Source organism: Nestor notabilis, unplaced genomic scaffold, assembly GCF_000696875.1.
Source record: "Nestor notabilis isolate BGI_N333 unplaced genomic scaffold, ASM69687v1 scaffold4350, whole genome shotgun sequence".
NCBI classification, from domain to species: domain Eukaryota; kingdom Metazoa; phylum Chordata; class Aves; order Psittaciformes; family Psittacidae; genus Nestor; species Nestor notabilis.
The window spans coordinates 98-9,249 of NW_009910504.1; the positions used below are offsets into that span (position 1 = coordinate 98).

The 9,152-nt window shown below is 42.5% G+C and overlaps 1 protein-coding gene across 1 annotated transcript in view; it reads right to left on the minus strand.

Moving 5' to 3' along the window:
- Positions 1-1,248: 1,248 nt before the first annotated feature.
- Positions 1,249-9,152, minus strand: part of LOC104402427 (CCR4-NOT transcription complex subunit 1) — a gene marked incomplete at its 3' end in the record, with an annotated part of 48,639 nt that continues 40,735 nt past the window's right edge. Inside the window, exons 35-43 of the mRNA XM_010010306.1 lie at positions 7,855-7,997; positions 7,164-7,272; positions 6,903-7,072; positions 5,669-5,900; positions 3,390-3,638; positions 2,634-2,797; positions 2,240-2,357; positions 1,683-1,784; positions 1,249-1,446 (exon numbers count right to left, since the gene is read on the minus strand). Of these exons, the coding sequence (XP_010008608.1) occupies positions 1,249-1,446; positions 1,683-1,784; positions 2,240-2,357; positions 2,634-2,797; positions 3,390-3,638; positions 5,669-5,900; positions 6,903-7,072; positions 7,164-7,272; positions 7,855-7,997 (1,485 nt within the window). The remainder of the gene's footprint in view (positions 1,447-1,682; positions 1,785-2,239; positions 2,358-2,633; positions 2,798-3,389; positions 3,639-5,668; positions 5,901-6,902; positions 7,073-7,163; positions 7,273-7,854; positions 7,998-9,152) is intronic.

Genomic DNA, 9,152 nt, shown 5'->3' on the forward strand with positions numbered 1-9,152 from the left:
GATTCCAGAAGAAACTTGGTCTCTAATGTGCAAATTTGCTAGATGACTGTTTCAAAGAATGGAAAGTAGAAGATAAAAGAAGTCAGGGTGAGGGCCGTAAGGGAATTCAGTTGCTGCCTGTGAAGTCTCCCTATCTACAGTGAAGGCAGTTTGGTAGTTTAAGAAAGTACCAACACCCACACGAGTCAGGAACAGCCTTCTTCAGTCTCAAGAAGTGGTGAGTATTGCAGCTTTGCTCCCATCACCCTGCACAGCTCAGGCAAGGAATAATAATATGCTTTAGCATATATATATTATTGCATATATATCTAGCATATATATATATATATATATTAACACTTTAGCAGTGTGAGAAAGTTTGCCTCTAAGCATTCCATGATGAGAAGCCTGGCATATGCCCGAAGATTTAATTTGAAAACATTAATACTTCTCAAAGCCTCTCCCCATTATGCAAAAGGCCTGTCTCAGAACGGTGGTTTATCTCATTATTTTCAAGATAAGATGGAATCTATGTTTCTCATCCAAAAGTATTTGCAATTACATAGTGCTCTTTGCGAGGTCTTCAATCATTAGTTAACTGAACTCCAGTAGCCACACATCCTGCAGAGCACAAACTGTACAATTCAGCATGAGCTGAATAAAACAGTCATGAACTGTTGTCTGAACTTCCAAACAGCAAAACCACAAAAACTGCTTAAGCAGTCTGGTTTTCAGTGACAAATGAGACAGGAAAATGACAAAGATGCCCTTGCTCCAACATGTTCTGCCAGTCAGATTTAGGAACATCATAAATCAAGTCTCCCTTTGGAAAAGGAAAAAAGTCCTCTGGTTTCCCATGCAAAAGCTATGTTCTTGGGGCAGGCCCCATGTAATACAAGTCTCACCAGCCTGTCCTTTTAGGTTGAACCTGTACACACCTTGCAAGTGAGCTAAGTGTCTATGGGTGCCAGTGAAGCCATATAGAAAGAAGAAAGCTTTATGCTTCCAACTGCAACTGATTTCATGCAGACAAGGCTATATCCTGCTTGCATGGAAAACCTCAAACACTGAGTGTTGCAAACATAATTAAAACCTACCTGCTTTTTTAAAATATGCTGTTCTCCTAGCTGCTATGTGACTTAAGCTTCCAATTACCTGTTAACTTCTGAATAGTTGCATTAATTCAAGTATCAGTTAAAACTGTTCCCAAAATCCCACAGCCTCCACCAAAAAAAGAAGAGTACACAGAGCATTAAAGCTTCCCATTACCAAGCTCATGAAAGGAAGTTCTACCTTTAGATTGGGGGTGAAAGGGTCTGGAAGCCTCATGTTCCGTGGGAAGGCACTCAGGATCAGATTCCTTAGCTGAATACAGTTAGGTGGGATCACATCACAGAAACCATAATGGTAGTCACAAAGAAATTCTGGGAAATCGTGCAACAGGACCAGCAACACACGCAGAGTGCCCTGGAAAATAAAATATGAGAAAGCTTGCACAGCCATTCTTCCATGCTATGTAGTTAACATTAACAGGAAGAAATTCATTTGGGGAGGTAGCAAATTTCTGTCCCACACCAGATTTGCATTTAACACTAAGATATAAATTCTAAAAGCACATTAAATACTATTTTGATACCAGAAAACCTCTATTTTCAGACCACTTTGGCTAGAAGCAGCATCTATTAGCTGTCACTTTTTTTTACCTTGTAAAGAATTTGCATAGGTTTGGTGAGTTCCACATTTCTAAGGAAAGGAGCTAAGTACTTGAAGAGATCAATCAGTAACTGGGCATACATAGGCCAACCCTGTCAAGAGAAAAACAGCAGGTGGAAAAATGTGCAATGAAGAGCAGTTACCATAACTTCAAAACTGTAATTAGACTGTCTTCATATAAACCTGGATCAGAGTTACAACACACTGCTACCTCTAGCAGTGAGTGCAGCACAGCTTTAGCTGCACATCGTGTGCCATGGGTGTTTCTAGAACACTCCACATGCCATCCTGTGTTGGCAGTATTTGGTCTGACTACAGCTCTTCCAGACTTTCACAAGAGCATGTTTATTAACCTCAATTCACCCTACAGCCCATTGTTTACTGACACAAAGATTCTCCTCCATGCAGTTAGGTGACTGTGAATATGGAAGACAACAAAACAGAACAGCCATGCTACTAGTGCACTTCTAGAGATGCGAAACAGCACCACACTAGGTAAGCCTCTGTGTGAGCTCTTTAATTCAGAAGAGAGAAACTGCAGCCACACCTTCTGCTGTGGTGTATGTGCCAGCATTCTTGCAATAAATATCCGATGGGAGATCAGTTCCAGCCAGGCATAAACAAAACCTGGAGCTTTTGTAGGCCTCAGGATGTGAAATGTGTTACTGAAAGAAAAGTTAGAGCAGGTTAGAAGTGCACCGCAATAAGATTGCTTTCCATAACATTGAAGGAAAACACACAGCCCTAGAAGCAAGGCATTTTAGCATCTTGGGGCTTACCACCATCTTCCTTAAAACAAGCCAGTGGACAGTCTATAGGAGGAACCAGTTACTCCAAATGTGATTAAGCCACCACAAAGGAACAATCAGATAGCATTCGGATTAAAAATCTTGATCCTACCAGGAAAAGGATGAGCATTGTGGCCAATCTCAAATACATACCAGAAAGCTGTGAGTGTCTGGAAGTTGATGGTCTCCAGCACATGCTCAGGAGCATTTAATTCCAACAGCAGCATGATGAAAATACGATGGTAAGGAAGTTGCTGAAACTCACTCTGCCGAACATCGTGGTCTTGCAGAAGAACTCCAACCACAATGCCAAGGACCTAAAGAGATCAGGACATGACAGTGGTGACAGAAAATTACTTTGCAAGTCTGCCTATAGGTAATACTTTAACCATCAGGTAAAAAATATAATCTGTAGATTCTAACAAGAACCAAAACTTATAGTTACTGGCAGTGCTACATAAAATAATATAATTTGTATCAGCAACTCCCAACCATGGTATTTTGTTCTCCATGTCCCATGGGTCACAATGACTGACTGGGCAGTGTTGGGAGACCTTAATTACCTAAGTCTTCCTAGCCATAAACATAGTGCAAAAGTATTGGCAAGGCCCTCACAAAATCAAGGCAGACACTCAGGAATTACCCAAAAGCACACTTTTAAGGCCTCAAAACAACAGCAGAGGACATTTTCGTTTCAAGGCACAAAGGTGAGTTTCAGGTTTGTTTAATACAAATTGTTTGTGAACAAGAAAGCCACCTGGCATCGTGATGCTCCACTCAATAGTTTATCAAGTCCTCAATCTGATCCATCAGCAGTAGCCTGCATTAAGGTCTACATTTTACATTAATCAGCAAAGGCACACCCGATTCTGCACTTTAAATGCCAGGAGTGCAAAAAGGGTTCCCAACCTTATTCAAGAGGTTGATCTTTGTAACTGTGTTAGTTGCCTCCCCAGAGTGCTTCACTAGCAGTGCAATAAGTCGCACAAAGGCATCCAGATTGTGGTAGCACTTGGCTCGAATCATAGTGGGGTTGGCAGCAGGGTTATGCTGCTGCTCAGCCTGAGCACGATAGCTGATCTCAACACACATTTCGGTGCAGAGGCGGAAAAAGCGGGTGATCAGGTCATCGGTTTTCAGGATTCCTTGCTGGTGCATCTATCCAGGACAAGAAAAAGAAGAATCTCAGAACTAATACCTCAGGAAGTGCATTTTACAACTTATTCCAAACAACACACACTTTACAAAGCACCGCCTTGCCTGGCACAATTAATTTTTACCATGCTCTCAAGAGAGATGGGTAGCAAGGTATCTCTGCTATTCCTTCCCAATATAAGTATTTTCAAGGCAATTTGAGGGTGGCAACACAATTTTAGCACAGGCATTTACTCCAAAATAGTCTTTTTGATCCCAATTCTTTTCAACCATGAACACAGCTGAGAAGCCTGTTTCAGTATCAGTTCTGCAACCAGCACTCAACCTTGCATGAAGGACAGTAAGAGGCGGCAGCAGTAGTTCAGTCTGCCCAGGCTTCAGGAGCCCATGCAGGATGTACAAGCTCTATGAAGGGCAGATTTGAGGTGCTAGCTCAGGAACCATTGCTACTTTGCAGCAGCACAGAATCACAGACTGGTCTGAGTTGGAAGGGACTTTTAAGATTATCCAGTTCCAACCCCCTGCCATGGGCAGGGACACCTTCCACTAGACCAGGTTGCTCCAAGCCCCATCCGACCTGGCCTTGAACACTGCCAAGGATGGGGCAGAAGCGGAATCTGCAGACTGCAGAAGCTATCTGCATCTGGAGAGTGAATTTTCCTGACAGGAAAATGATGCATAGAGAAAGACTGCATGGGCTTTTTTGTTTGTTTTACATTGGGGCTTGGTTTTAGTAACATATACCTTAAAGACACCTCCTTTTATTTGTTACCAGTAGCATTAAAACCACCAAAATGAAACAAATTACACTGCATAAACAGCATAATTGCTGACTCTTGGAGAACTTCTAGTATTTCTGGAGAAACTTTTTTTAGGAAAGGAAATTAACATATCCGCCTTCAAAGTACTATGCTCCTTGTTCTAAAGACTAGTGCAAAGAAAGCAATGCTTAATTTAAGCAGCCAAAGTTATGGTAATTTAAGTTCGATAACGAAACCTTGTTTAACAGTTATTAAAATATTCCTCTAAACCCCACAGCTAAAGCCTGTAAGGAAAAAATTCAAGCAAAGTTCAAGCAAATGCAATATATCAAGTTCTGATCATGTATGTACAAAAGGTAAGCAAACAAGTGTGGTAAGAGTGAAGCACGACAAAAGTGCATTGAGCATCAGGAGTACATGGTACTAAAGTATGTTTTATAAGCATACTTTAAGGTATAAAGAGAGGAAGGTCACATGAAGAGGTAAAGCTTATTTTTAAAAAGTGGGTTTAACACAAGACCTATGCAGGAGAAGTCAGACCAACAGAAAGTTGAGGAAACACTGCAAATTCACTAAGTCAGGGGCTCCCTTGCAGCTGTAGTCAAGGAGCTGCCAGGAAGACAGTTTTACGATGATGACTGCACGATATATAGGGATTTTGGTATCACACATATTTGGCTATAGAGGGCATCTCCCTGCTCAGTCACAGCTGGAAGGCAGATGCGACTCAGTTCATCACAGCTGCTAAGGTGTCCTCGAGGAAAATGTTGCAGGCAATTTAAATTTAGGCACCTCTTTAGCTAATGAAATTTCAAATTTTTCCTCACTCTAATGAATTATTCCTGTTAAAAAAGGGATTTCCTTGTTCACATGGTCTGAAATGATTCACTTGCAACTCTAGTAATTTCCTTTTGCAGGTTGTCAGAGCTTTCACCTGTTACCCATAATAAGAAACACTAGTCAAGCTTCATTACACAGAGCATGTCAGCACTATTCCCAAAAGCTATCTCACCTGAAGCTCTCCCACCAAACTTATCCCAAAACTGAACTCACAGGTTGTTGCTACAGTATCTGAAGAACAGGATCTGGGGAAGGGAAGGGGTTTCTGCAGAAATTTACTATCAAAACCAGGGAAAATTTTTATAGTCAACTGCTATACACCTGAAAGTTTCAAAAGGACACCTAACATGGATTATAACACTGCTTGAAAATGGAGGGCATCAGACCACACTGATGTTGAATAAAAAGCACCTTTCTTTCCAAAAGCTCTACCTGTCCAACAAATGCAGAGAATGCTTTGGTACTGTCACGGCCCGCTGCAGCTGAATGGTAGAGGTTCACCCACTCCCGCAGCAGGTATTCTGCCTTCTCCCTCAGACCTGGTGGGTCATCATACTCAGAGGCTTGGGAAATTCCTGAATGCATCATGAAATTGGGACCTCCATGAGCACGGTCAATCATTGCTTCATAGTTTGATCGGACCACTTCCATCAGCTGGGGTAACCTAACACAACAGAGCAAGAACTGGGTTAGAATTTCTCCTCCGCCAAGAGGTGCAGAAACCAGAAGCTCAGTCAAATATAGTTGGAAGCAAGTTATTTCTTATACTAAATCTTCCTATCTTCCACTGAAATCATCCAAGCTTTGAAGTTTCGCTTCAATTCACCCAGTAGTGTGCTGCAACAAAGCACCATGAGTACTTCAGAAGCCCTAAAATTCTGTGAGACAGTGAGAAGTCAGTGCTAAACAGCCTGGCTGGGGTACTACACTTGGCTGTAGTGAAAGTTAAGTCATACAGCAAAGACAGTGCACCCAAACTGCAGGCAAAAGGCCTTTTGTTTGGGACCTCCCACTAGCAGTTGTCTTGGTAGTAGTAGCCACCACCAGCACCACCAGCAGCTGGTTGACCTCAAGCAATCCTGAGTTGTCTAAGCTCCAACCCATTTCTCCCTCAAACCCAGCAGCAATTGCTTCCACCTTAGTAATAGGAGGCCTGCAAGTCCCACAGTCATTTCCAGATGCTGTGGCTGCTGCCCAGTTATCTGCTGGTGGATACACAAGCCACACACAGTTGGTGGATGATTGCTTTGTAGAGTCCAAACTGTCTAAAGAAGCAAAGAGGATTGTCTAATTTGATGAACTGCTTGTGATTAACAAATAAGCATATTAACGCCTAGATATTGAACATCTGAACAGGTAAAAATTTTGCCCAAATTTGAGATGAAGCAAGAATTCAAGCAAGTTTCTCACAGTACCATGCCATTTTGGAGTACAGTGCACAGAAGGATTTTTCCTGTTTATGCATTCAGTTTGCCATGATGCTGCAGCTGCCTCTATTTTGGCATAAAAATCAGCACAATTACATTTGAGTAACAGTGTTAACTGCAGCATAGGACTACAGCCCTCAAGAAAGTTTAAAGCTGTATGATTTGAGACATTGTCTATATAACATTCAAATCGTAAATGAGCATAAGTAGTAATATACCATACAGCATTTCAGTCTCACCCTTCTGGGGCGTTTCCTCTGGAATGAGCATTAATCCTCATGAGTGTCTCAATTGTGTGAAATAGATCTGCCTCTGTAACATGGGCAACACTTCTCTCATCCACCAACAGGATCTTTACCAATTGCATGGCAAATGCCACAGCCATGTAGTTCAAGCCATTCTCCATTGACTGTCAACATGAGAAAGGAAATAAAAGTCCAGTCACAAATCTTGAAGTGGACTGACCATCATTCTCCTCCAAAAGAGCAGGTACCCTTTACCTGAGCCAAGTGAAGGTCATACTGCTGCATGTTAACAAGGTGATTGCGGATCAGCAGCTCCACAGCTTCCACATTGTACTTGTACTCATCTCTGCATTCAATCAGGCACCTGAAGAATTGAACTGCTTTTAAAAAGCATACTTAACACAGTTTAAGTGAAGCAACTCAAATCTAATACTTCAGAAACTGCTATTCACTGTGATTTGTTACTTGGCTCCAGAAGAAGTCTCTTCTAGAGCATTCCCTGAGGTAACTCTGGAGGTGAAAACAGCCATCAGCCTCAAACATTCGCTGCCCAGAAAAACTGGTCACAACATCCCTTCAAGAGCTTCAGCAGAAGCAGCTCTCTTCTAAGGACAAGTTGGCACAGCTGCCTCGCTGAAGCACCAGTGCTCCTGCTGGAGGGATATGCCATGGCACATAGTTTGTGACAGCTCAGAGACATTCTCTGTAAAATGAGGGAAAAAACTCCCAACCCCCAGAGCATTTCTAATGTCTAATACCACTGAAGATTCCTATCATGTTCTAGATGAAGCATTATATGATCTGGTTACTTCTGACAAAAGCTAGTTACTTTGTCTGTCCAAATTGCAGCAATGAAAAATACTAACAGGCAAGAGACTGAGAATATACAGGAACTCCCAAAAGATGATGAAAGCTACATCAATGTTCCTGTTGTCTCATAACTGACCTAGTAATTTGTTTATTACACCATGGAGATCCATAGGCACGGCCGTCCTGCAGAGCCTTCAGCACAAGCAGATGACACTCACGATAGCGAAGCAGGAGGTCAGCATCTGCCCCACTGGTGGCATCCAGTAAGCCCTCTACAGCCTAGAACAGATGCAACCTGTTAGCAGAGGAAAAAAAAGTCCTCTTCCAAGTCTTCTGCAAATTATACCAGCAAGACTTATCACCAGAAGACTGAGATTTGCTAAAACCAATTTAGTTATCGTGTTGACCCCTTGATGAGACTATGTGAGATTTTACCAGCTACTATGGCACCTACACGTTTACTTCACACAGCTGTCCTACCACAAACAAGCCTCTCTATGCCCCACTTCATATATGCATCAAATAGTCTGAAAGACTGCATTAGTTTGGGCTGCAGCTTCTGTAAGTCAATGCCTCCTCAAAAGCAATTCTGCACATGGCTCACGAAAAACGACATGGAAGGACATTTGCAGAACCTGCTAGAGGCTAGCTCTTAGGTTTTTAGGCAAAGAGCTGCAGCACTCAGATGCACCTCTGCTAGTCTATAGCAAATGGAAGATGAGTCTTACAGGAACAGCAAAATTTACATGGGTGAGTCCTAGTCAGGATTAGCTCCTTTAACAGGTACAAACACTACCAGGCAAGAATAGTCTCTCTCCAGCTTGTGTTTTGCTGCTTGGATCCTCAGGTAGATAGATCTGTATCCTTCCACCATCCTCAAATGGATTTTTCTCCACGTGTCACTATGATCTGCACTAATGATCAGGCACAGATGCCAGCTCAGCTCACAGAGCTCACTGTCACACTCCTCTCCTGATACAGTCTACTAGTTCTCGCTGAGATGGAGTTAATTTGCTTTCTAGCAGCCCATATAGTGCTATGCTTTGGATTTGTGCTGAAACACTGTCAACAACACACCAGTGTTTTGCCAATTACTGAACAGCACTTGCACAGCATCAAGGTTTTCTTTCCCACTCTGCCTCCCACACCAGTTGGCAGGCTGGGGATGCCAAAAGGCTGGGAAGCACCACAGCCAAGACAGCTGACGCAAACCGAATGAAGGGATATTCCATGTCATATTACATCATGCTCAGCAATAAAAGCTTAGGGAAAGGAGGATGAAGGGGGGCATTCATAGCCATGTTTGTCTTCCCAAGCCAATTGTTCCATGTGCTGAAGGCCTGCTTCAGGAGTGGCTAGACAGCTGCCTGTTGATGGGAAGCAGTGATTTTTATTTTTGTTGTTTGTTGAAAAGCACACAGCTTTTCTTTCCCT